The sequence below is a fragment of the Clarias gariepinus genome, chromosome 3 (assembly GCF_024256425.1).
Source record: "Clarias gariepinus isolate MV-2021 ecotype Netherlands chromosome 3, CGAR_prim_01v2, whole genome shotgun sequence".
Taxonomy (NCBI): domain Eukaryota; kingdom Metazoa; phylum Chordata; class Actinopteri; order Siluriformes; family Clariidae; genus Clarias; species Clarias gariepinus.
This window is the reverse complement of record NC_071102.1, coordinates 30,655,801-30,683,774: the sequence shown is the minus strand read 5'-3', so window position 1 is coordinate 30,683,774 and position 27,974 is coordinate 30,655,801. Positions and strand designations below refer to the sequence as shown.

Here is a 27,974-nt window from a genome sequence, read left to right as displayed (position 1 = left end):
ACTGTTAAATAATATTGTAAATATTGGATATTGTTAAAAGTGTGGAGGCATATGGTGATGGATAAAATTCACACCACATTTAGATAGAGATGGACATGCAAACTATTTAAATAAATCACAATTCATATCTTAGCATACACTTTTTTACATTTCATCTTTATCATATGCAAACCTGTGCACTCTACTTATTATACCCTATAGTCATAAATCACTCATACATGCAGTTAGGCAGAAAAAGGACCAAATGAAAAAGGAGGCGCATCATTGATGATTCTTTTAGTGATTCTTTAAAGGTGCATTCAATACAGTGTTCCTGAATAATTCTACATTTCAAGGCTTGTGCATATTTACAGATGTTATGTACAGTTCTTAGAAAATGAAACTAATAAAAATAATCAGCCTTTTTTTTATAGCAGCAAAAGAAACTATTTCAAAGGAATATATACAACTTTCAAAATAAACAAGGCATATAGTACACTGCAGATATTCTACTCTCCTCCATACATTTTGTCTGTCATAATAAGATTAAACAGCCACTTACTTTTTTAAATGAACACAGAACGAATACACAATCATAATGAGGCAATTAAACAAGATGATTTCGTAATCACATAATTTGAACTAAATATAATGATAATCTTAAGTGTCATTTGTTTAAAATTAACATCTGTAAACTAGGAAATGTAGACAGCTTAAGTTCTCACTCACACACACAACATATGCTCATAACTCTGATCTTTTCCATCACATACTTCAGTTTGCATTAAGGACAGTAAATAATATATCTCTCTGTAATTAGACTTTCATCTTTAAATAAAGCTACGTATTTTGTATAACGTGAAAGAGCTTAAAAATAAATATCCACAGTTTTTTCTTTTGCAAGGTTATTCTTAAAACTCTGTGTGGACATCGTTTTAGACAAAGACTAAGCATCGTCTTGAACCAACTTGCACTTTTAAAAATCTAACCCCACCCAAAATCCTTAGTAGTCCAAGACTTTGCATAATCCCAGTCAGGGACGACAGCCCGTGTGCAAGTTCTTTGCAATATCAGATCTTTTGCTCATCATTAAACAATAAACTGACAATAGTTACATTCACACAACTTAAACATGCCTCCTGATGAAGCAAAGCCAACCAAATCAAGTCCAACCCAGCATTCCTTCATCTAGGTCTTTCCCAAACACCTTACTGGATCATGAAAAAAAATGAGCACAGCACACTTCAAGTATTTAAAATAAATTGAGACCTGTCCACTGATGAAAGACAAGTCTCTAATATTTTTACATAATGAGTACATATCAGTAACACTTTCTATGAAGGCCATATTTATATCCATATGTGTATCTATCATATCTATGTTATGGTAAATTTTCAAGGCATTAGACTGCACTTATTAATTTAATAATAAAAAAAGTTTTGATTTTTTTTTACATTATTGTTAATACAGTGCATTAAATGTAGTGTAGTTGAGAAACTCAGCTTGTATATTATGTACTTTTTTCAATGTTTGTTTTCTTGAACATGTACTGTATTTTAGTTTGTGTTAGAGTAATTCAGATTTTTTCGATAAAATTATCTCCATTTTAAACAAACATTCCCATTATTATTGGAGATATTAAAAACAAATACAGTACTGCATTTGAAATAGAGAGATAGAGATAGTAAAAACACACAAATAAAGGAATAAAGCTTTTGGGACAAATAAATTAACTTTACTTGGCCTGGGTGCGGTTGTGGTAGTTTAAATCAGTTTAGTAGTTTAATATTTTGTGACGTACAACTTAATAAACTTACAAATTAAAGATATAAATCCCTCACACATACTACTATGTCTAGTTGAGACAAACTTAAATAATGTAGATGAAGATCTTTTTTTCTTTTCTGGTTCATATACTATTCAGTATAAGAAATAGTTTAGGCCATGTCTATTTTATGTTTTGAATTAAATTAAGTTATTTAGAGTGTTTTTATAGCTAAATTGATACAGATACAGAAAGTATCTTTGTACACAAATAATACTTGGACCGCCTTATTTTAACAAATCAGTGTTAATAAAAATGCTTTATAAATGCATCATACCAGGTTATTTACATGTTGCACATTACTATAGAGGCTATATGGCCTTCATAAAACGTATTGCATTTTTAGTATATAGGATGCAACATCCTCATGCACTAGGTAGAAAATTCTGCACTCAAACGTTCTGAGGCAAGTAACATTATTATTGCAACAATGTCTGATTTGTCTGAAAATAAGCCTTGTGTGTATATAGTATATAGTATTTTCTTTCCTTCAAGTTTGGTTTATCATTTTTCATGACTAAGTTTTAATACTGTATAAAGATAGATTTAAGTACAAATCTGCTTCAAGGGAAACACAAATATTGTCAACATGCTTCAAAGTGTCTTACATGCGAAACAGCAACATGGAAGTAAATATCGTGTCTTGTGAGAATCCCAATATCATTCCGACATAAAGTCATGCCTGCTATGGTCATCCAGCCCTGTGTAAGTTAGACATCTTAAACCAGGTCACGTTACATGACATTGAACAAACCCAGAAGTCCAGCTGGAAAGATTAAGTTCAAAACCACCCCAGTGTCTACATTACAAGTGTATTGCACGGCTTTAGAGTAAACTGGAACTGAACCGGAGGCCATGGAGGAGTCGGGGTGCCATAGATGCGGCGTCAAGGTGCGGAAGGAGTGAAGGATCGTCCAACATGTACAGTAGCACTGAAGGAGAATGTAAACATCACTACTACTGATGGTGCAGCACTACAGTCCCAAGCACCCTCCATTAAATAAAGAAGAAGAAAAAAGCTGGAAAACTAAATTAAAAGCTATCTTTTTTTTAAAAGTGAATTTACTGCACAGTTCTAGTTGTGGCAAGAAGTGAAGACAGCGACTGCTAACACTGAAATGCTCCTCGAGAACCTATCCGATCACCTCAAACCCCACGTCCAGGCACTCAAACAACACGATCACTGAGCTGCCCCCGATCCTGTTCCATCTGAAAACTGAACTGAAAGATACGCTGGGGTATCTTTCACTCTTTTCACTTATTTACTCCTTTTGGTACATGCTATAAAAAGACTGAATTGCAGCATTGAAATTTGTCACAATGTTATTTGTTAAGCAATAAAGCGTATCCATCAATGGATTTTGATATGCATTTAAACTGAAACTATTTTTATATGCACTGCTCATAGGTCAAAAAACCCTGATAAATGTAGGTAATTATCTTTAAAGAAGGACCAAATCCACGAACACTATAGAAAGGTGAGCCAAATAGGAAAACAAGGATTTGTATTTTTTTTTTGTGGGGGGGGTGAATTTTGCATGAAGCCGCAAGGGCATGACAGTTTTAACATTTTATAAACAAGGATTAAATATTACTTTATGTAAATGTACTTTTTGAACAGGAGGCCATAAAACCAACCCAACAAACATGAGGAAACTATTATCAACAGAAACAAAACCTAGATGTGATTATCTTACACAATTTCTATTTTGATTAGATTAGATTTGATTAGATTAAATGATTATTTCTTGCACTAAGAGGGGAGTACAGAAGGATCTTTGATAAATGAAATGGATGCTTAAATAAAGAAATTTATATAGAAAGAAGGAGAGAGAACCAAACACAATGCCCTTATCATTTTGAGTGTCCCACACTCCCTGGTGGCCCTGAGGATCAAGAATGCCAATGCCACCTTGCAAAGCACATAAACAAAGAAATCACAATCTGCACCACTCCCGTGTGAAAGCTAAACAGTGCTGGGATGGAGGGAATGTGAGCTCCGAAATCACTCGGCTTAATCACAGCGTTGATTCGCTCTCCACGTTGCAGGTTGTGGTGGTGGTGCCTTTGCGTGTGAGCTTCAGGACACTGGGCTTCTCGGTGCTGTTGTCATTCTCTGCGTTGCTGGAATTGGTAAGAGCTTTGTTCTGCTCACTCTTCTCCCCATCACCATCTCCTGGATAGATGACCAGGAAGCAGGCGGACAGGAAACCAAGGAAGGAGCCACAGGATGCGACCATGGGGATGACACGCACACTGCCGACTGCATCCACCACTGCGCCCAATGCTGACGCCACGATGATCTGAGAGATGTACACTTGGCATGACAGGATTGCACAGTCGATGCCGAAGCCTCTCTTTGAATTGCCTGGGCTGTGATGGATATACTGTGAAAACAGTAAAAAAAAAAACATAGCTAATGAATTATGTTGTCTAAGCCATGTTTGTTCCTTAATAAAAAAAATCTGGAAATGTACAGTGTAAAATCATTACACCTTTGAAAAGGACAGGAAGATTAATTTCAGTTCAGCACTGACTATTTTGAGCAATTTGTGCTACATTGGCTTTTGTGTAAGATCAGACTAGAAGGACTGGCCTTTGGTCCCCATAGCCTATAGATACAGTAGGCCTTAAGTGGCCATGATCCTGTTACCAGTTTACTGGTATACTGTATAACTGATAATCAATATTATTCTTGATGCACCTGATGGTGATGTTAGTGTTGTGGCCGCTTAGTGCAGTATATATCACAAGCCACCTCATTATTTTGAAATCCTCCACTCACACCCACATCACAGAAAAAGTCATTACGATCACATTTTCTCTCCATTCTGCTGTTGTCATCTCACCTTTTTGATCTCATGGTACTGGCCCAGTAAAGCATATGGACAATAGGAGATGCTCATGGAGATGATACCCATACTGCTGATCATCACCATGGCTACATAGACGTTGGGGAACATGGCCATGACGGCTGTGCCGATAGAGAAGCCCAGGGTGCCGAGAATGTAAATGACCCTTATGCTGAGGTCAAAGTTGTCCAGGTACTTTTGGAGTAAAGCTTTACAAGAGAAAAGAAACAGGTTTTTTTATTTGCTTTTTTAGTTCTATTCTTCATTTTGAGTTTTATCTATGCTCTGATTGGTCAGAAGTCACATACTAAATATTTTAGTCTAACAATGTAAAAAGAAGCAAGATCCCCGAATCCTTTCTAATCTCCTACAGAGAGATGATATTGTTAGATTGGATTATACAGACCTGAGCAGACAGCAGCAGTAGCAGCATAGATTACCAGGCCCCAGCAGCCCATCTGCACCCCTTTATGGTAGTTCTGCAGCTCGGTGGAGTTTGAAGGAGCCTAAGAGCACAAACACAGGGATTCACAACAGTCAACAATAAATATATAACCTGGTGACAGACATCAGCAACTTAATAGACTGAATTTTTACAGAAACAATTCAGGATGTGTTTGTTATGGCTCCAGATATTTAATGATTTTTTTTTGTTGGTGCAAAAATTCTAACTAATATATATCCATGATTTGCATTAATGTTAAGTGTGTAACAACATAGTGTGCCATATTGTTTAATCTAATCAATCTGATTGATGAAGTTGTTTTTTTCCTCTTAAATGTAATCAATGCTTTAAATTAGTCACACCTGCATCTGAATAAAGTACCTTTCTCTTCATCTCTGTGACGATTACAAGAAAAAACACCTTTTCCACAACCAATTTCGGTAATTAATTCATCATTCAAAAATGTCTGAGATACAGAGAGCTGCATGACTTCATCATGTCGTGAGAATAACAGGTTAGCACTGCTGCATTTTTATGACAATTTCTCTATTTCAAAACAAGAGTACAGATAAAAAGATTAAGGCAAAAAGACTTAGGAAGAAAACATTTCATTCCTAAACATTTTGGAGCATTTTTGGTGCAGGGTTTTGAGATGTAGTTGTGGCATAAGCTTTGCTGAGATGATCTATGCTACTCTTAAGTGCCACTGTCATTCTACTATTTGTTAATATGTTGCTAAGAGATTAAATGGATCATACAGCAACTGCATATTTATTAGATTTTAATAATGGGAGTGCGAGCATGCCACCTTTCCCCAGAGGGAGCCTGCTCTACAGGTCCCTGGCTACAGACAGCAGGAGCATTTCTCCTCCACTGTAACCTCAGGATGATATTGTGAACATATGATTGTAACTGTATTGCACTGTATTTTGAATGTGAATCTTTGGAAGTTTTTACACCCTGCATGAAGACCTTAAACTAAAGTATTATATTTGTGCTATCTTTTATCATCTCACCGTGGGGTCACCCTCGTAGATGACCTGTCCCATGAAGTCAGTATAGAACACAGCTTCAGCGATGATGGAGAACCAGGTGAGCAGGTGACAAAGACACAGACACAGTAACTCTTTGGGCATTTTTAGCATGGACATCCATAGAAGGCGTACAGTAGTCTCCATTTCACCCTCCTCACTTTCAGTGTCTCCGCTAGATGTCGTGTTGCCGCTTTGGTGCCGATCCCTGTGCCGCTGACCCCTCCTCTGGCGCTGCTGCATCTCGTAAATGTCATTCATGCTGCGTGATGGTTTAATAAGCACAGCGGCGTTGGCGCGCCTGTAACGGTAGCGGTGTGAGCCAAGACGTCCGTAATAGGAGAAAGTACAAGACGCCTGGCGATAGAAAGTATGGCGCCGACGCCGAATGGAAGCTCCAGCACTGGATGGTTTGTGCACACTTGTTGGAAGTGGCTGGGAATGTCTGGTGGTATCACTGTGCCTGGCTGGCTGGGTATTGGGGTCTTTGGATTCTGCATGAAGAGGCATCTCTTCACCCTCTGGTTCATGCACTAAGGATGAGAGGAGGCTAAGGCTAAAGCGCCCATGTGGGAACTCTTGGCTGCTATGGTACGATGATAAGCGCTCGTGAAAAATAGAAGGCTCTATGTGGCGTAAGAAGAGTGCCTCATGTTCCAGTGTGCCATCCGCCATGGCTAGCACTGAATCACTCTTACTGCGCACCAGCTCCACATCCAGGAAGTCCAGCTCTGGCTCAACTGAGTGGGCTTCACGCTCATAGTGCTCATCCTCAGGAATTAGATCCAGCTGCTGCTGCGATGTTGGAAGACCAGTCAGGCCATTCATTTTGACTGAGGCTCTCCCATCAGCCTCTTCATCCAGCCGTTCCTGCTGTGGGATATACTGTTCCTCCTCAATGCTAAAGAGGTGCAGGGTCACTGAGACGATGAATATTGCTGCAGCAAACACAAACAGGATTTGTTCCTGGGACTTAAAAGCCTGACCAAGGGCGGTGTTTGTCCAGTCAAGACCACCAAGTGCATAGCCCACAGCACCTCCCAGTCCTAAAAAAATATGTATATATATAATGGTTAGTAGGATATTGTGGTTTACATCCTTATTAATTTCGCACAGTGGTGGCATACAGAATCTTGGTAGTACCTGGTCATCCTCCTACTGAACTCTTAACTCTCATGATAGTTTAACCTTTTACAATAAGAGTCATGAATCGCCAGATTATTATTTTTTTCACAACTTTACTTTTGTGCAAAAATCCATGTTGTTTTATTATAGTTATTTTTTGCTCATGTTGAATACAATATGGTATAAAAGAAATAAAACATCTGAAGCCATAATGTTACAAGACAAAAAATCCATAATGCGATGACATGATAAGATAAGGTCCAGTGCTAAACTTTGGTGCATTATTTTTCAGTAGTACATTCTTGTGTGTTTTATTACATTTATACCAGCAATTTGCTGACCCTAACAATTATGTATTTAAAACAGTTTACTGTTTATATAATAATTACATTTATTGTAGTGATGGATCATTTTAGTGACTCGGTTCTTTGAACCTTGTTTTTTTAAAATGAACAAATCTTATTTTGAGTCACTTAGTTCATTTCGTTCTTTTGATCAGAAATAAAAATGTTAAAATTTCAATAAACAGACCCCCAACATGTCTACATATTTTGGCCACAAATTTTGGCTATAGTTCCAGTAATGGAAATATTACACTGCAGCTAAGGACATATTATGATAAACAGAATGAGCAGATCACCTCTTATATTTTCTGGTCCGAATCTTTTGTTTTTTTATCTCATGACTCTCATATGCGGTGTATTACACAGGAAACAGAATTGAGCTGTTCTTCTCATAAGTCTTCTAGTCCAAATCTTCGTTATTTTGAATTTATTGCACTGCATAGCGTCTGTGGGGTTCATGCGGCAAAAAGAAAAGAACGATTCGAACCAAAAGACTCTAGTAGATAACTACTTGTTTCTGTTTCCTGTACATAACCTACAGAGATTTTGCGATGCTTTGTGCATACGCGCCCAGTAGAAAATAAACGAATCACACTCTGAGACTCCTTGTTTTTCTCATGTTAAAGACTCATTCGAAAAGAACAAATTGTTCATGAACGACCCATCACTAATTTAATGTTGTCCAGTGTTCGCAAAACAAGTCCCTGTAATCAATCACATTATAGCAGCTATAAACTACTTTTCTTCATCAGCTGCTGTTAAAGAACATTTGTGAGTCCTCCAAGAAAGAAATGTGTCACCTGAACGTGTTGTTTCTGTAAAATGATACAGCATTCACATCTATGCCTAATAAAGGTGAAGGTTTGGTCAAATTCCCATGGATGGGAATTTAACCATGGGAAAGAGGAGTTTCAGATAGAAGAAAAGTGTAAAGAAGTGGGATGAGTAAAGATGGATGACGTTAAAGTCAACGAGCATGATCGCTAAGTGCAACCTATGCTTTAGGAAAAGGCGATATAAGGCAAATATGAAGAACAGCTTCTGATAATCAGAGTCAACAATTCAACTGCAGTTCGATTTTGGGTACAATGCCACTTTGGGTAAGTGTTTCCTTTTCACCACATCATATATTTAGTGCTAGTCCCAATAAAACTGAAATAGTAGAGCCTGAAAAACTGCTTATGATTGGTCAACATGTCTTGAGCACACTGCAGCCTACACATGGGAACATTTTGTACTTTTATTTATCTTTCCATACGGTATGTACAGTGGGGCTTCAGCTGAGAAGATGTTAAAAGGTGTTAATGTATAAATGATATACCTGATGAGAGAGTGATGATGTGGAAAGCTGAAAGACAATTTGTCCTTATATGTGTGTTTAGCTGAGTGTATACAGTACATTATGTACCTGCTGAGAAAGCGTGGATGTTGAGAGCCATGTCCTGCTCCTCTGTGTCAGCCACATCCAGTAGATATGCTCTGATGGGCCCCTCAGCTGCATCAGCGCAGAAGTCCAGCACCACCACTCCAAGCACGGTCAGCACAATGCCTATAGGCTGCCTGTTGGGCACGTCTCCTACAGCCAAACCTGAGACGCAGCACAACACACACACTGATGTGAGAATCAGAGCACACAGAACCACTGGCTTGAGTTATCAACCTATGTAAATGAACTAATGCAAGACAAAAAACATTAATAAACAATAACATTAGTAAAATAAATAAATCCTTACTCTAGTTTTTTTTTATTATGAGGGAAAATCCTGTTGTTATTGAAAAGCATGTCATTATTTACAATTTTAAAATACATTATTAAAAAATTAATTATTAGAAAAAAAAACCCATCTCATTACTATAATGGAAAACTGTGAGAAAAGCATATTGCTACTACAAGAAAAAACAGAGTTGAAATAGACATCCAGACATTCTGTGAAATAGACATCCAGAAACGATCTAACTCTGATGTTTGAGACGTAAGCACTGTAAAACATTCCCTCCCTGACAATAGAGCGGCACACAGCAAGCTAATGCTGGAGACAGGAGACAGGAAGTTGTTCCAGATAGCTAATAAAAGGTAAAAAAGGGGCACAACAGGAAATATTTCCCTGTGAACTGGTTCCTAGTCCTTTCCCATGTCACTAAGAAGGACAGGGTTTACAGTCAAATTACAATATTTCTCTCTATTACAAAACTGTTCTAAAGAGTTACATTAAGGTCACACTCTCAGACAAGTCAGGTCACATTACAAATAATAAATCAGCGTAAACTAATGAATGCTTATTTTAATGTACATGACACTGAAATTGTAAAAAAAAAACAATAATAAAAAAGTAAAAATTTTTTATTTTAAATATAGTCTGAACATATTTCTACAACTTTATTCTCTTTAAAACACAGTTTCGAAATAAGCTTGAGTTTGTTACATTTTTATATATAAGGGAACCAAGAATCTTATTATTAGCATGAAGTCCTGCAAATTGATACATATGCTTGTAAACTAATTCTTTATTTTAATATAATTTAAAACAAATAAGACTAGACATTCAATAAGGACAAAAACAATGGTGCCCTATAAAAGAAGAAGCAATTTTTTTGTGTGTGTGTGAGAGAGAGAGAGAGAATGTAACATTTACACGCACATACGCTCACACAAACGCGCACACACACGGACACACGTATGGACACGCATGAGCATGCACGGACACACATGGACACAAGCGATCGACTTGTTGCTTAGTAGCCATGCTTGTTTTCTGTTTCACCGTTTTAGTGTTAAGCAGGTTTAGACAGTACGACTGACCAGGATTATAGGGTTACTGATTATACAAATTGGAGTGTGGGAGGGATATGTACATTTTAAGAAACACAGCTGACTAAATGCTCCATATTTAACGAATTAAAATGAAGTGTATCTATCAAGTGCAGTACTTGTGTAAATTGTGTTTGGGTATATGTGACCATTATTATCAGCACTTGATAGAACAAATACAGTTAGCAATAGTGCATTCATTTAGTCTGTTGAGTAAATAATGACTCTAAAACTGAATAAAGTTAAAACAAACCACAATAATTATGTGAAACGCATGTGGTTAAAGTGTCAGGTGCTTTGTTCCATCCAGATAGAAACTGTGGTTTTTGAGATAGGCATGACATAGCTCTCAGAAACAGGAAGTAAGTCTGGAAAAGTACAATTGCAAAACTTTTAACATTTTCCTTTCGGTTCTTGTTCTTACTAATACTACTTACTAGTACTAATTTCAACATAAATATAAAACATTCAATTAAATGGGGTCAATGTTAGTTCACCACTTCTTGGTGTATTTCTTGTGTTGCTGTACATTTATGCATTATGAGGCTCCATCAGGACACCCCATCCCCATCCAGGGGCTCACCTATTAGAGATCCATTGAGGAAGAGTGCTACGCCGAGGAGCACACCCACACACAGTGCTAGGATAAAGGGCCGGCGGCGACCCCAGCGCAAAGTGCAGCGGTCGCTAGCTGATCCTATCAAAGGAGTAAACATGAGTCCCAGGATGGGGCTCAGGAACCACACCAGGCTGTAGTACTGTTCTGGAAGACCTGCGGGAAGAGGAGGTTAATACAAGTCAGAGACATGCATTCAGATTATATCTGAGCATTAAATGTGGATGTAACCCATGTTGAAAATCAGGTTCAGGACACAAAACCAGTGTTTAGTTGTAATTTCATGCAAACAGCAGCACATGCTTGTATAATATTAGTAATTATGAATTTAAAGTACAATATTAAAATGGCAAAATGATACTATTGCAACAGAATTAACATTCAACGAAATCGCCTACAATACTGACTTAACCTATTTACTTGGAATTGAATTTTAACACTTGGTGACCTAAAATAGTATCAAATAAAGGTTGGTATAAGTCACTCTGCTATGAACCGATGATCTAATTTTACTACATTTGTTATTTATTGTAATTAGGCCACTTATGCATGTCTGATTAGATGCTGACTGCATTTTGCACAATAACAATACACTTGAATCTAATCTTATCTATTAACACCTATTATTATCAAACCTGATTAAAAGTAAGCTCTAAAAATTAGACTGCGCATAATGTTTTAGCAATAACTGTGTTTTAAACAGGGCACAAATTATATCCACTAATCATTTGACTTTTTTTAAAATAAATAAAAAATAACGAGTTAGTCTACACACATTGTACCTGTAATATAAAAGTACCTGAACATATTAAAAATTAGAAAAAAATATCATAAATATAACTACTGTATTTATTTTGGATATTTTGTGGAGCATTAAAAAAAGAAAAATCAAGTAATCAGAATATTACCCAATAAAATACCACTGCACTCGGATCACAATATTTAATAGCACTGTCTTATATTTTCACAACAGTAAACTACTAGTAAGTAAGCTTCTTACTTACATGAAAGCTATAACTTAATGAATGTCTAACCTTTTTCAAAATATACCTGTACAAGCTAATCTTTTTTTAATATCCATAATTAGTGATGTGCTTAGGTGAAAAAAAAAAACATACAGTAAAGAAGCTGAAATTACAATGCAACCTGCATAGTGGTTCTCTGAAGATAGACTGATGTACAGTACATACATACCTGTGTTTATTAATAAATATTAAACTCTATGAGTTTATTTGAATAGGGCAAAGGTTGTAAAAGCGGCCACACGACTGTGAATGACTATCCGATCACTGGCTGATGTGGCTCAGACCTCAAGGCAGTTGTTCCCATGAGTGGAACGCCTGATCTTTGATAACTGATAAATGCAGAACATTAACTGCAAATTACAGTAACTAAGCTGGGAGTTATTGCTACATCCACTGTACAATCCTGACCTCACTCCAAGTCATTTCCACATGTTTGGGCTATTTGAGTTCCTGGGAGGCCAGCGTTTAAGTCATAAAGCATGCCGTCAGATCACGGCTTTGGCGTTCTTAGAAAACTTTCTACCTTGATGGTATCCAAGCCCTAGTGAAACACTAGGGTAAGTGCATTATTGTAGCAGGGCATTAAATAGAGAAATAAATGCAGTTTTTACTCTTAAAACTGCGTTCTGTTATTCTGCACATTTAAAAGTCCAGGGTTGTCTTGAACGCCCCTTATTTATTTAGTATACAACAGTACACTGAAATCAACATATTAATAATTAAGTCATATACTTTTAAATAAAAGGGGTTGCTAACTTGTTACCATGATGGGTGCATATTTTGTACCTTGTAGTGTGTATCTTTTACCTGGTGTACGTTTTACAGTTGTAGGTGTTCCTTAATATTCAAGTGCCTAATTAAATATGATTATAAACCAGTGTGACCTGGTTATAGACGCTATAATATAGGTATGTTATTTCTACTTTAAATATCTTTTTCACACAAACGCACAGAACCAGAGTGGGAAACAAGATTAGTAATCTTTTAAATTTCCTCCAGTAACTATGCAAGCACTTTCTTTGTTTTTGCTTTTTTGTTTTTTAAAAAGAAGGAAATTATACACGGACCTAAATAGTAAACTTCATTGAACTTTAAGAACAAACACGTCACCTGAGAAATCATTCATCACGTGCCAAAGCGGCGGACAGGAAGAGAGCTTGGTTCCTCTGTTTCTTACTACAAGAGTTAGTGAATGGGTTTGCTAATGATACAGCTTTTCTAACACAATACAGTAAAATAAATGATTGAACGCTTGTGAAGAAACTTCAAAAGTGTACAATAAGAGATATTGAATGTATTGTGGTTTAAGACCATGTTAAGGTACATAAGAGTAAGAAGAACTTGATTGTGTTAGCTTAAATTAATTCTTTAGTAATTTTGAATTAATTTGTTCTTTACTTGATCTTAAATATATTAGCTTTATTTGCATATACTTGCATTACAGATGTAGCCAAAGGAGATTAGGTGTAAAAAAACTTCCAGTATTTGTTTAATAAGATGTTCCATCATGTGACCATTGTTTAAAACAAGCACAGAAACATGGTATTTACCCACTCACACAGTTCAAACCTTACTATTCGCTGTCACGTGTAGTTTGCATAACCTGTTCCTGACCTCTACCAATTAATTCAATGAGCTGGCTTTGTGCGCAAGTTGGCATGGCAACAGTGATTCAGGGGGCGCCGTGTAAATGTGTGCACGCGCCGAATTAATGAGTTGCGATCTCCACTGCAATCTCTACCAAACTTAAATAAGAAAGGTTACTTTTGAAAGGAATCGAGGCTGACTAGGGAAACAAAAAAAAGGAAGCGTAGGAGCGGTGTCATTAAACAGTTTTGACGGTTCTGACAGCGTCGACACATGCCGATAAATGCGCCGGGGGAGGCAGCTAAAGCTGACCTGAAGTGTAATCATTACTGCACCGGGTGTGTATGCTGGCAGGCCATAGAGTAACAAGGCCAAAATTGAGTTTGGTATCTGGAGCCTAGACTAGACACACACACACATACACACACACACACATACACACATACATACACACATACACACACACACATACACACACACATACATACACACACACACACACACACACACACACACATACACACACACACATACACACACACACATACACACACACACACACACACACACACACACACACACACACACACACACACACACACACACACATACACACACACATACACACACACATACACACACACACTATGTGAGGGTGCAAAAACATGTGTAGCAGCATGATAAAGTGAAATAGTGCAGTCCAGGGAGATAATCACACTTGGGAAGTGTATAGGGGTGTGTTTATACATGTAGCAAATTAACAGAAATACATTTAAATTTAGTGGTAGACCTAATCTACTTTGGACATGTCAAGAAAATTCTACTAAGTTGACTTACTTGTAATAGACCTACGTTTTTGGAGTGTTAATCTACGGAAAAAAAGGGTTTCTTTCAAATTACACATATATATGTAGCTGTAGAAATATTAAGAGTCACGACCGACCATTGCTACTGGAAAAAAATTACAACGTTATGAGAAAACAAAGCAGGAACGTGTCCAGGGACTCTATGATTTATGTTAAGGAGAATTCAAGAAATCAAGAAAAACTTCCAAAAAAAAAAAAAGTTATTAAAACACTCTGGGTCCAAACGTAATAATGTCAACAATGCCTCATTTTGTGTCTAAAAGCTGAGCTTTAGAGTGATCTAAAACCGGACCTTAGTCCACAAGCTCAGGAAAACAGAAGCACGGAGGTCTCACGCTTTGTTCCAATGCGCTACTGGAAAGCAGCCAGTGCACCTGTCGCAGACTTCCACTTTTAACCACAGAACATTAGATTTCCCGAAGTAGCAAGACTTGAAGTGTGTTTTATGTTCTCACTGCCAGGATCAACAGACATGAGAGGTCCGTACACAGCAGCCTTCTGAAAGATCTTGAAAGCATGGAGAAGCATAGAGATGTGATAGTGTGCTTGCTGAAAACTTCCTGGTCACAAAAATCAAAACTGTAACTCCGTCCACTAAGTCACTTCCTTATCTGATAAAAAAAACATGTTTTTAATATATTCTTTTGTCTTTGTTCATATTCCATAGCGCTTGGGAAAAACGGAATAGGCTGGAATTAGCTGGTGAGCAAGCTGTTTTTTCCTCGAAAAACTGCTCTGAGTAAACATCCAAACAGGAAGATCGCAGATCGTAGTAAATAATGACAGGAGGATTTTTCTTCCCCCTCGAAAATTGCTAACAATACTGAGAGCACAGTGAGTTGCAGGACTCCAGGAAGTAGCGAGAGACATAGCGGCAGACAGAAAGAGAGAGAGGGGAAGAGTGAGAAAGAAAGAGGAGAGGTCTAGTTTACATCACACCAGATCTTAAACATCCACAATAGGAAGCTTTTATCCATAAATTAATTTATAATAAATAATATATATATATATTTTTTTTTTTATTATTTTTTTTAAATAAATAAATAAATGCACAGCTTGGATACTGATGCACCATATGCCATATGATATGCACACGCACACGCACACTAGGAATGCCCCAGTAATTTACTTATGCAAATACAAGTACATGAATGTCCACCCGAGTTCCTTACACTTACAATGAACCTAACTCTTTTTCCATGTACACCCTGTTTATTGAGAAAATGAAATTTTGTTCAAATACACAGCATTGCACTGTGTGTTGTTTTTTTGTGCCTGTTTGTTTGTGTGTGTGCGAGAGACAGAAAGAGAGAGAGTGAGACAGAGAAAGCGAGAGTAGTGAAGCCTGAGGCACTCCTTCACCAGACCATTAGACACATTAGCAGCAGGAAACAGGTGGTTTCTCTTTTCCTTTCTCCCTCTCTCTCTCAGTACACATGCAGTGTTTAGCACTTACACTAAAGTGCCTGAAGCCTCGTCCGAAACAAACTACCGCTCCAGTCATTTATAATATTTACCTTCTCTGTGGAGTTCAGAATGTGCTTTATTGCATGAAACCAGAATTGATCTGAGGTAGTTACAGGATTTAGTATGTATATACACTGTCCCCAGCATGAACCTTTTCCTCAATTTAAGCTACAGTAACTCTTCTGTTTGATCAGACTACACAGACCAGCCTCACTCCCCATGTGCATCATTGAGCCTTGGCCATCCATGACCCTGTTGCCACTTCAACAGTTTGCCTTGCTTGGATTACATTCGGTATGCCCTGACCACTGCAGCCTAAGAACATCCCACAAGAGCTGCAGTTTTGGAGTTGATCTAACCTAGTCAAATACCCAATACAATTTGGCCCACAGGACTATGGTTCGAAGGTCCCAGGTTCCAATCCCATGACCATCAAGTTTCCACTGTTGGGCCCTTGAGCCATGCCCTTAACCCTCAAGTGCTTAGATGTATAATGAGATAAAAATGTAAGTCGCTCTGGATAAGGGCGTCTGCCAAATGTGTAAATGTAATGTTTATAATGTAATGAAGTAGTCAGGTACACATGTCAGTTAACCCAGAGCAAAACTAAACCAGTTCAGGGTTAACGGGTCCAGCAGTGTCACTCTTGGGATTGTGATTTAAAAGTTTTTACTCAGATGTTTGCCCACATAACTTTAAGCACTGAGGCTATACCATTTAAATCATCCTGAAGGTAAACATTTAGGCATTTGTCATATGCTCTTATCCAGAGTGACTTACATTTTTATACATCTACTGTAAGCAGTTGAAAGTTCCGGGCCTTGCTCAAGGGCCCAACAGTGGCAACTTGGTGGTAGTGGGGTGTAAACCCAAGACCTTCTAAGCTGTAGTTTAATGCCTTAACAACTGAGCTACCCCTGTACCCCAAATGTCCAGTGGTAAATTAACATATTTGGCAGAAACCCATATCCAGAGCAACTTACATTTGTATTTTATTATATTGAGGGTTGAAGGCCCTGCTCAAAGGCCCCAAAGTGACAGCTTGGCACTCATAGGATTTAAACAGATGGACTCTAGTTTTTTTTCATACAAACCTTAATAGTGCTTACTTTTCTCAAGACAGCACCACTGCCGACAATTATGCCCTAATGTTTGACTGTAAATCCAAGGATTAAGCAAAAAAAAAAAAATAATTCACTCATGAGCTATACCAATCATCCTGTACAGGGTCACAAGGGGGCTGGAGCCTATCCCCGGGGACTCAAGGTAATAGGAAAGCTACAGTACATCCTGGACAGGGTGCCAATCCAACACAAGCACACACTCACATGCCGCAACAAATTTAGAAGCGATAATTAGCCTAATCTGCATGTCTTTAAACCATGAAAGGAAACTGGAGTACCTGGAGGAAACCCATCAAGCACAGGGAGAACATGGACACAGACCAAAAGACGGGACTCCATCCTTCAACCCTGGAGGTGTGAGGCCACAGTGCTACTCACTATGCTACCATGTCACCAAAATGTTTTAATTTAAGCATTTATTAATAGACAAGTCTCAGCTGTAGTCATGATGATCCCCTGGACAGCAATGTCCAAGAGACAAATCCTGAGCTCTGGAGCTCTCCAGATCCCCCACTAACTTTGGTTTCCGAGCACTAAAATATCTCAGGGATTAGTGATTAGTGAATTAAAAAGCTAAGAACATTCCGGAGCTTTCCCAATCCTTTTGTCTGACAAGCAGTTCCTGGTACAAGTAGGGGAAGACGGCACACGGTTAAGCTGACAGCACACAGAAGTGTTGCTGACACGGAAACGCTCAGGTTACACGTTGCATTCGCCAGGAGCTGAGATCTGACCCAGCAGATGGAGGAATGAAATATTAATATAAAAATGTCACGCTGGAGTCTACTTGAGTAAGTGAGTGTGTCCTCAACACTAAGCTACTCACTCACAATAGAGTGAGCTTACTGTCTCTCGTGTTGACAATAATTAATTATTCAGAAATACGCTATAAAAATACAAAGCTATGTATAAAACTAAAGAAAACAATAGGGGAAAAAAGATTAGAAGTAGAAGGTAATGAAGGCACACACTTGCACCTAGGATAAGGCCTGTGTCGTTAAAAGAGAATGGTTTGCACAATGCAGTAAAGCACATGATGTCTCAGCATTACTGCAGCACTCTCACCGAATCCAATTCTGAAATGTGTATGCAGCAGTGATCATGCTCAAACATTTTTTAATTGCTCTTAAAACTGACCTGTTTTCCAAACCACATAAGACATAATTAAACTGCATGCGGCTGCAACACACACACACACAAAAAAAAAAGGATAAGAAGAAAAAAAAAAAACACATACTATGTCATTCTGAGTATTATGTAACACTGCACCACCACATCAGGCATAAACAGGACAACCAGTGACTACCTCTCGTTCATGCTACACACACACACACACACACACACACACCCCTACACACACCCCTACACACACCCCTACACACACCCCTACACACACCCCTACACACACCCCTACACACACCCCTACACACACCCCTACACACACACCTACACACACACCTACACACACACCTACACACACACCTACACACACACCTACACACACCTGCAGAGCAATAGGAATACACATTGTAAAACATACAGCGCAGCAAAAAAAAAAAAAAAAGCCGCATCCCAGTCACTGCGTTTAGAGCTGTAATTCTCCTTCAGCTCCTGCAAAGATTGACAGCAATTTGCACTTCCTGTGCACAGACTGAGCACGGAGAAATAAAACCTCACAGGTTCTCACAGAACCCGTTGCTTCCTGCCTTTGTGGTTCCAGATGGCTGAAGGTGACAGGGGCAATGGCTGTATTCGAAATTGTAAAAGGCGAACGAAAAGAGCCATTGTTTTGAGCAAAACTGATGAAAATCCAGTCATCAAAAGTTCATGAGAACAGCAAACAGCAGTGCTGTTATGATGTAATAGACTCGCTTTCCAGTAGTCTCACAGTAGTACAGGTACACATGCACTACAGATAAACACTATGGACAATACTCTGATTAATTATCTGTGATGTGAAGCGGTTATGAAGGAAAAACTATGAATATTTATCTGTATAATCCCCTGCTACACTAATTCACTTTTCCCAGCGTTTCATTTGTGCTTATACGTATACTGTACCATCAAGGTAAAAATTTCTCTCAGTATGCCAGAGCCATGATCAGACTGACTGCTTCACATCTGAGATCCTGGCCTCCCAGGAACTCCTTTTATGGTTCAGACATGTAAAAATGTCTTGGAGCGAGGTCAGAACTATACACGTGGTGATGTGGTGATTAATTTTAGCTGAGTTCCTGTAAAGTGCAATTTGTGTTTGTGAATGATACAGTTCCCGCAGACAGACGTGTCTCTTCTGCAAGTTGGCCACAAGTTATCAATTGATTTTCAAGGATGAGACGTTTCACTCGCTGAATGTTTACTGCGGCTAGGAGTCTCATTGCTGTGTCTTATTACTTAAAGTCTTCTGTAAATGTCAACTGATTTTACACCTTCATTCACAAGGAAATGATCCAGTCCCAGTTTGACTTGAACTCAGCACTAAGCATGAAATCAAATGATTTCTACAATTTATTTATACATTATCAAACCACTTATGGTTACATCAAAAACCATAAGGCTCACAGCTAAATTCTTGCAATCTGTATGCGAGACATAAAATAAACATGAGGCATTGCAGCAGGATAAAATCTCAAGACTTGCACTGGGTTTTGAGCCGCGTCTGCAAACCCTGTCCTCATTTATCATTCTGGACACTTGCTGAAGGTCTCAATGTGATAAGTTGCTGCATGTGTTTACAGCAGTTACAGATTTCAGTTTTCACATTTGGACAAAACTGCAATACTCCTTCCCAATAAAATATGTAAAACAAGATTACATATAATAATGCAATATTACATACATATACTGGATTACTGTGCAATACTTACAAGTGGTCCTGAGTCATATTCTGATGGTACTTACCGTTTTAGAGACTTAAAAAAAAAAAAAATTAAGATTATTATTATTTATTACCTTTTCTTAGTTAACAACTGTGAGCACCTGTAACCGAGCATAAGCAATTTCCCCTCTGGGATTAATAAAGTTATTTAAACCTTGAATCTTGAATCTTGAATTGCAAAGGGCAATTGTGACTATAACTAAATAAGAATGGTCTGCATCAGTAGGATCTGCAAAACTAGTGCATCATTCCAAGCCAAAGTGTGCTTAAAATGTTTGGACTTCTAGCCACATTTATAAAATTCACTGTTAATTGAGTCAAGCACACAAATGGAGATTGAACGGAGATGTTCCACATAATGGAAGCTGAAACGGTGGTCCCAGAGAAACAAAACAGTGTGATTAATAAAGCTTTAAGTTACATGGAAAATAATCATGTACTGTATATTCTCACTTTTAACAAATAATTTTTTTTTATTAGAGTAGGTAAGGTTAATTTTGCATACTATGTTGCACAGACTATAAGGAGGGCATTGATACAAGAATAGATTTTGATTAAAGCTATGTGGGCTGGACAAGTGACATTAACACTGTAACCCTATACCTCCACTTATAACTCCCAGTCGAAGTCCTGTAATGTGCAAGAGATGCGGTGGGCAGTATGAGCTCATGCACTGCCCATTTTTTCATTAAATGCAACGACCATTAAAGAAGTTCATTGTTTCAGGCATGGCTCTGTCATTTTTGATGATATTCAAGCACTAGTGAAATGCTGGGATAAGAGCATTAACGTAGCAGGGAATTATATAGGAAAAAAAGAGTATTAGCTCTCATAACTGTGTTCTGTTATTTTGTACAATCAAAAGTCCCATTTTGATTTTATCGCCCCTTGTAGTTTATATCAAAAGCATAAGGGAAAAAAATAGCAAAATTCATATGAATGTTATAGGCCAAATTCTCACTATGCTTTTATTACTCTATTGAATACATAGGTAGAGGGCAGGGGTGGCCTGGTTGTTATGGTGTTGGACTGCTTATCAGGAGGTCCCCGGTTCGAGCCCTGGCGCTGCCGGGTTGCCACTGTTGGAAATAACTTTTACATAAACACCACACACACACACACACACATATATATGTATACTGTATGTATCATGAAGTATCATGATAGAGATTAAATTATCTAGCCTATTTTTTTTTTAACAAATCATGATACATACAGTACTAATCATGATACTTTCGTGCTGAAGAGCATTTTCCAAGACAATACAAAGAGTGCCAACACTGACAGGAAACACTAGTGACATTCCTTCCTGACAGAAGAGGAGGAGATATCAAGGATTAGGAAATAAATGAAACGTCCTAGTTTTTGTAATGGTTTATTTACACTTTGAACCTGGATCCTGTTCCTACAGTATTAGAAAAACATTAACCTAATTACAAAGCAATCCATGCAATGTGGATGATCCCTATTACATTTATGTCACTTAATGGCGTACAACTTGATGATGATGATGTCCAGACGGTTCAGCGTACAAGGCCTCAATCCCTTTTATAGGAGAGAGAGTAAAAGGCTTCTCCCTCAGCACACAGAACAATTTGTGTCATGTATTAAAAAAATCTATTCTGACAGCAGGCCAGAAATGTTCCAACAACAGTCATTCTGGAGCAATAAACATAGCTAAAAATGGCAGTTTTTAGTGTGGAATGCTTGAAACCAATATAGTATAAAGATGGATCGCGAATACCACTCATTTTTTAGTTCGAAGGAAAACAACATGCTTGAAATGTTTGCCTCCCATTCTTGTCAGCGGACTTGTGGGATTGGAAAACACATCATCTTAGCGATGAACCAACCAGGATCAGCTTAGCCACACATTCCCACCATAGCTAAAGATATTTTCCCTGGCAGTATATTTTTTCCCTCCCTGTTCGCTCTTGATAAACACCTGAGGTCATGGAAGGCTCCTGTCTAAAGCTGCAAACTGTTCTCAGTGCCAGCTCACATTTCACAAGGGGGAAGGACTAATGTGGAGTACTGGAACAGTACAACAACACAGTGGCTGATCAAAATAAACGACATTACTTCTGTGTCAAAACAGCTCCCGTTTCTATGGGTACAAAATTTTTAATGATGGTGCATCATGGCATGATTTGTTTTCTGCGTAGTGTATTATTTCTCTACCAAAGCAGTAAAAAAACCCTACTGTGTGAAATTAATTGGCCTCAACAGTCACCAAACTGCCTGCAGAATTCAATCAGACCAGCCACGTGCAGTTTCAGCTTACTAGACATAATCTTGCGATGGACATCAGTTGTTGATATGTAATCAGTGTTAATCTGGTCACAGCCATTTCACAACTCTTTAAAGCAATGCTAGCCAATTAGCTGATCGTACATCACCCTGATAATCTGTTGAATAGTTTTGCTAGAAAAGCATTCCAGTTGAAATATATTGGAAATATTTAAAACAATTAAAATAAATATTTAAAATGTTAACTATTTAATATTAAACATTCTGAACTATTTTAAGCACCCTACAGACGTGTAAGCATGTGTACAATATTTACCATGTGTTGAAGTTACTTAAAAAAAAATAATCTACTACAAAATAATAATTGTAATACAATTTGAAAGTAGTAATTATTAATTTGTAGTAGATAACTTTTTTTAAGTAACTTGTAAAAAAGATTATTACATATAAAAAGTAATCAGATTACTAATTGGTTTCTTTCAAGTTACTTCTGTCACTGTGATGGGCTTCTTGCTCACTCCGTAGGCTCCCCACATAGGTGCCCCCCCTTCTGCAGGTATGCGAAGGGATGAGGCTGCCAGGTCGGGCTGGCTGGCGATAGTTAATGTTAATGGATCTCGGGCTTTCTCAGGGTCAAAAAAACGTTAGCTTTTTTCCCCTTCTCCGTCCTTCAACCCTTCTCCTTCCTTGTTTTTTATAAATAAAATTAACCCTTTTCCCGTAAGGCCTCGCATCGTGTCCATGTGTCTGTGGTGCCGCCCATGCAAAATGAGTAAACCTGTTACATCATCAAATGTAAAACTACAAAGCTCTCCGACTATTGATTAAAACGTAAGCTTGTTAACTGATGCTGCCGCGCAAAACCTGATTTTTAAATGCATTTTAATAAATTTTTAAACACTACATTTGTAATGCTAGTAATGTAATGTTATTGACAGTGGTAACTGTAAGTTAATTTCATCCATTTAAAATGTAACACATTACATTACTGCGTTATCAGGAAAAGTAATTAGATTACAGTAACGTGACGGGAAAAAAAAGTATATTGGCCACCACTGTAGTTGCTGTCAATTAAATGATTTTATAATGAAATTTGCTGAAATAAATTTGTAGAGATTGCAAAAAGATTGCACTAGTGATCTCAAACTTTCGGACCTCACTGTGCCTATTAGAAATGCACCAATTCGCTACCCTTATAAATTTCGATTGGACGTCCTGGGGTTTCAACTATGAGGATTAGTCTGGAAAAGATCCCAGGTGCACATGCTAGTTAAAAACAACTTTACACAAAGAAGCAGTGCAACATGAACAAACTAATTACAGTGCAATGATAAAAATAAAATCCCTGCACAAAAGGCGCATATTCCCTAGACTACGCCCTACAACAATACCATGGGCTATTCTGCTACTAATAAGTGTAGGATTTGGCAGTTGCCCATGTTTAAAAAAAAATAATCTCGGTGAGAGCAAAGAGGGCATCAGGCATTGGCAGTTCCCATGCCTCAGGGGGGAGGGAAAAAAAAAACAAAACCTCTCAACGCTCTCCTGAGAACTTTTCAGTGACACATTAACAGCAACAGAGACAGGTTTAGTTGAATTTTAATTGTGCTTCTTTTCAATAAACACCTCCAGACTGTGACTAGAATATGCATTAAATGTATGTGTTACTTATTTAATACCCTAACAACCCTATTCCTGCTTCCACAGACTGGAGAGTTTCTTAGTCGCTCACAAATGCACACAAAGTATCTACGCCTTCTTTTGCGTCAGTGTAACCCTATCCATATAGTTCCAAGAGGATTTCCACAAGCTCACCTTACTGTGTGCCATCTAAAGTGCCTCCGAGTGTGCCCCAGTAAAAATATAAAGCAGTTCTCACTGGATCAGCAGTAGCGGTATGCCGAGAATGCCTCTAAAACTGAAGACTCTCTGTCTCTTTCTCTCTCTCTCTCCACCATCACAACACACTTCCAATGCAAAAAGGAACTAGGCACCATATTGTGCTTGTAGATTTGTTCCCAGGCAGACAGGCAAGAAAGAAATGTAATTAGAACAGCTTTACGGCCTTTATTCCTTTATGCCTAATCCCGTCCGTAATTCAATTCAATTCAATTCAATTTTATTTTATTTGTATAGTGCTTTAAACAATTGTCATTGTCGTAAAGCAGCTGTACACAATCAAAAGAATTATTTAGGTTTGTATGGAATGTGAATGTGTATGAATCAAAATGATCAGATAGTCCCTGATAAACAAGCCAAGGGCGACAGTGGCAAGTAAAAAACTCCCTGAGATGGCAATAGGAAGAAACCTTGAGAGGAACCAGACTCAACAGGGAACCCATCCTTGTTTAGGTGAAACACCTATCACCTTTCCCAAATCCTAAATTCTCTCTTGGGATCAATAAGGTTCACTCATCCATGCACCTATCCATCCATCCACCCATCCACTCAATTAATTAGCTTCACTAAGATGAGCAGATGAATTTTGGATGGACGGGTGGATGAGTGGATGGATGGAATTTTCATTAAACGATTAGAAAGATGGATGATGGATGGATGCTCTGATGGATGGACTAACTATTGAAAAAAACTTCCGACAGATGGATGTTCAGGAGGACGAAAAGATGAAAACTTAAATGGATGGACAGATGCATGAATGGATAGACGTTTAATGAAAAAGAGGCATTAATAAATCTGATATGCAAGATTAGGTAAATGAATGATCAAATGTTTGACTATGGAATAATCATATTTTACAAATTAAGCCTGAATCCATTTTCTACAATCATCACTTGCAGCAAGTAAATACTAACTAAGTAGTGAGTGAATTGGATTTTCACAGACTACATTTATGTGTGTAAGCAGTATAAGGATGATCTACAGTTACAGTAACTGCAGTGTGGAAACATTCAGGATGAGACTTACTGTAAGTAGCATGAGGTGACTAAAATGTCTCCCAGCTCGTCAGGCAGCAGGTTTTGGAAGCAGGGAGAATATGGTTCATCCCTCTAAGTGAGGTTATAACTGAGGGGTGTAAATGATTCATGTGGCAAATAAAATCTGATCTTCAGAATCCTACATGCTAGAAAGCATGTACACGATTTTTGTTTTTAAACATACCCTAGAATCAAAGCTATTAATAAAACCTTACAGTGTAGAATTTACAAGCCCCTATACATGTTTTGTATTTTTATTTTCCTTGTGTATATCATCCTTCAGCTGTAATGCCTGGTTTGTGTTTTTTTACTTGTATTCACTTAAAAAAAAAAAAAGTATATAAATAACGACAACTGGAGATACTGGCATAACTGGACTGTACGTTACTTATTCACTTTCATTTTCATACAGCTGCCCCTCTAAATTTAGGTTTATAACAGTTGCCCAACAACAGATTTTTTTATGGCATTAGTAATCTTGTGATTAAAAGCATTGGTTGTTGCGCATGAACTTTCCAAAGCTGCAGGGCGTCTCTTCTTAAGACTCTCCACACAGTTAGAACTCTGCATCATGCCCATGTTGTGAACAGGTATATTAAACTCTATTACTTTAGTACATTTTTGTATTGTCTGATTACCATCAGATGTCCTTTTACCCTGGGTCTGCTGTATTTAGAAAGTGCGGCCATTGCTCCATCACTGCAAAACGTACTGTACATGTGGGGTGGAACACATGGGCTGGAACTTACCAATCTGCAGCAGTACAGGAGTCACCAGGGCTGTCTCCATTGCGTAGCAGAACTCTCGTCCAAACATGATGGCTCCGTTCATAACCCAGTGGCGCAAGGGGATGCTGTCTATAGATCCCTCGCTGGCAGACTCCTCCTGACTCTCCTGGTCTCGTTCAGTGGCTCCACCCGCCGTGTCAGCCCTGTCCCCTCCTCCACCTTCATCTGAGCTTGCAGTGGCTGTCTTGGAAGGGACCACAACAACCTCCTGCACCTGCATATCATCTGCATCAGCGTTCTGGGGCGCCATCGTCATCGGCATGCAACCGGCAAGGGAAGGACACCTCAATCTTTACTGATGTGCCAAGACAAGATGTGGCAAAATTAATTCAAAGGATGAATGGTGCGCGTTAAAATCCAAGCAGCTCCTTTTGGTAATCGAAGTGTGCTGTCAAGACGAATCGAATGCTCACTGCACAGAATACATTCCGTTTAGGTTCCTTAAGGACGTGCCGTTAAGCTCTTAGCAGAAGGGTTTTTTTTGGTATGCACCCGTGGGAGATATGGCTTTGTCATGAGGTCACAACATTTGGTGTGATCGATAGTATATGTAAGTATGTATGTATGTGACAATAGGAGTATGTGTGAGTGTATATATGTGTGTGTGTGTGTGTGTGTGTGTGTGTGTGGTGTGTGTGTAAATGGATAAGTGTGGTGTGGTGTGTGCAAGTGGTGAATGTATGTCTACTGTCTATTGAAAACAGTAAAAATCCATATCATTTGCCATTCAGTTAATACTAGTTTCATGATTTCGGTGGAGGAGGTGTTGAAGAGAGAGGGCAGGCAGCGGGCCGCAGGGCAGGACACACAGCAGGGAGCTCGCCGGTAAATCCCCATCGAGTGGCTTATCAATCTGTCTCGCACAGAAAAAGAGAAATAAATCAAGATGTTAATGTTCTATGAAGTAATTCGCAAAAGTTATTATTTTTAATCCTTTATTTGCCAAACCTTATCTGATATGACTTTAGTCTAAGCTACTTTACATACACAAAACAAAGAAAGTTCCTTAATTTAAATTGTACCAATGAGGTTTATATATTAGACCTACAAGCAACTGTACTTCAACTCATTCTGAGAGAGAGAGAGAGAGAGAGAGAGAGAGAGACACTATGCCCCATCCCTTTTTATAACCCCCATCCCTCTGTAATATTTTCTTTTAAAAAAAATTTTCATTCTGTCTCACTTTTCAGTCTTCTTTTTTTTCTGACACGCCCTTTTTTTGGTATTTCCTCCTAGAACTCCCATTTATGGGAACATGAAATTTCGATTCACTATCGACTCACTATCGACTCACTATTAATGTTGAGTTATTGGGATTTAAATTCAAATTGTTCTAAGAAAGCAAACAACCAACTCTTTGAGAACATTTTCTGATTTCGTCTGATTTCAAAGTCCCTGGGTTGGGTTCAGAACAATCAGAGGCATTAACATGTTTGAACAGATTGTACACGGTCACAGCTCTGTGCTGAAGTTAAAAAAATGCGGAGGACCATTCCTTCCAATAAATATCTGACACGTGAAAGCATGCACACATTAAGAGATTTAATAAGTGTTAACTTGCTTGAAAACCAGGTTAACCAAATCCACACGGATATGAAGTAGAGACCTGAACAGACGTCTCTTTGTCTCCTGGCACATACATAATTTGTCCAGGCTTCTCACATGCACATTGTGTGGGAATACATTGTGAGTGGAAATAAATTATAATTAATCAATGATCATATAGTTTATTGTGCATTTCATGTGATTGATTATGGAAAAGGCAACCGATTTTAATGATTAAAAATTCCTAATTCCTATTTTTTTTTCTGCACACCCAGGCAACTGTTGTATAGTGAAAGTCAACTGCTCTATAGTGGAAGTCTAACTTTTATTTTTAAACACAAAATGAATGAACTCTGCTCATGCACAAATGTTCCAATTACAAACTGATAAAACAAAAAGAATGATCTGTCCCCATATGTATCTTCAACGTGACTCATTTCTCACTTAGGGTTCTTTTTCCATTCTCGGCTATCTGGTGACAA

General features: G+C 38.2%; 1 protein-coding gene across 1 annotated transcript in view; it reads right to left on the bottom strand.

Annotated features, from left to right (window-relative positions):
- Positions 1–261: 261 nt before the first annotated feature.
- Positions 262–27,974, bottom strand: part of LOC128518815 (solute carrier family 45 member 4) — a 43,902-nt gene continuing 16,189 nt past the window's right edge. Inside the window, exons 3-9 of the mRNA XM_053492115.1 lie at positions 25,909–26,800; positions 10,994–11,182; positions 9,010–9,189; positions 6,118–7,178; positions 5,063–5,162; positions 4,654–4,865; positions 262–4,191 (exon numbers count right to left, since the gene is read on the bottom strand). Coding sequence (XP_053348090.1) covers positions 3,823–4,191; positions 4,654–4,865; positions 5,063–5,162; positions 6,118–7,178; positions 9,010–9,189; positions 10,994–11,182; positions 25,909–26,209 — 2,412 coding nt within the window. The 5' untranslated portion in view covers positions 26,210–26,800 and the 3' untranslated portion in view covers positions 262–3,822. The remainder of the gene's footprint in view (positions 4,192–4,653; positions 4,866–5,062; positions 5,163–6,117; positions 7,179–9,009; positions 9,190–10,993; positions 11,183–25,908; positions 26,801–27,974) is intronic.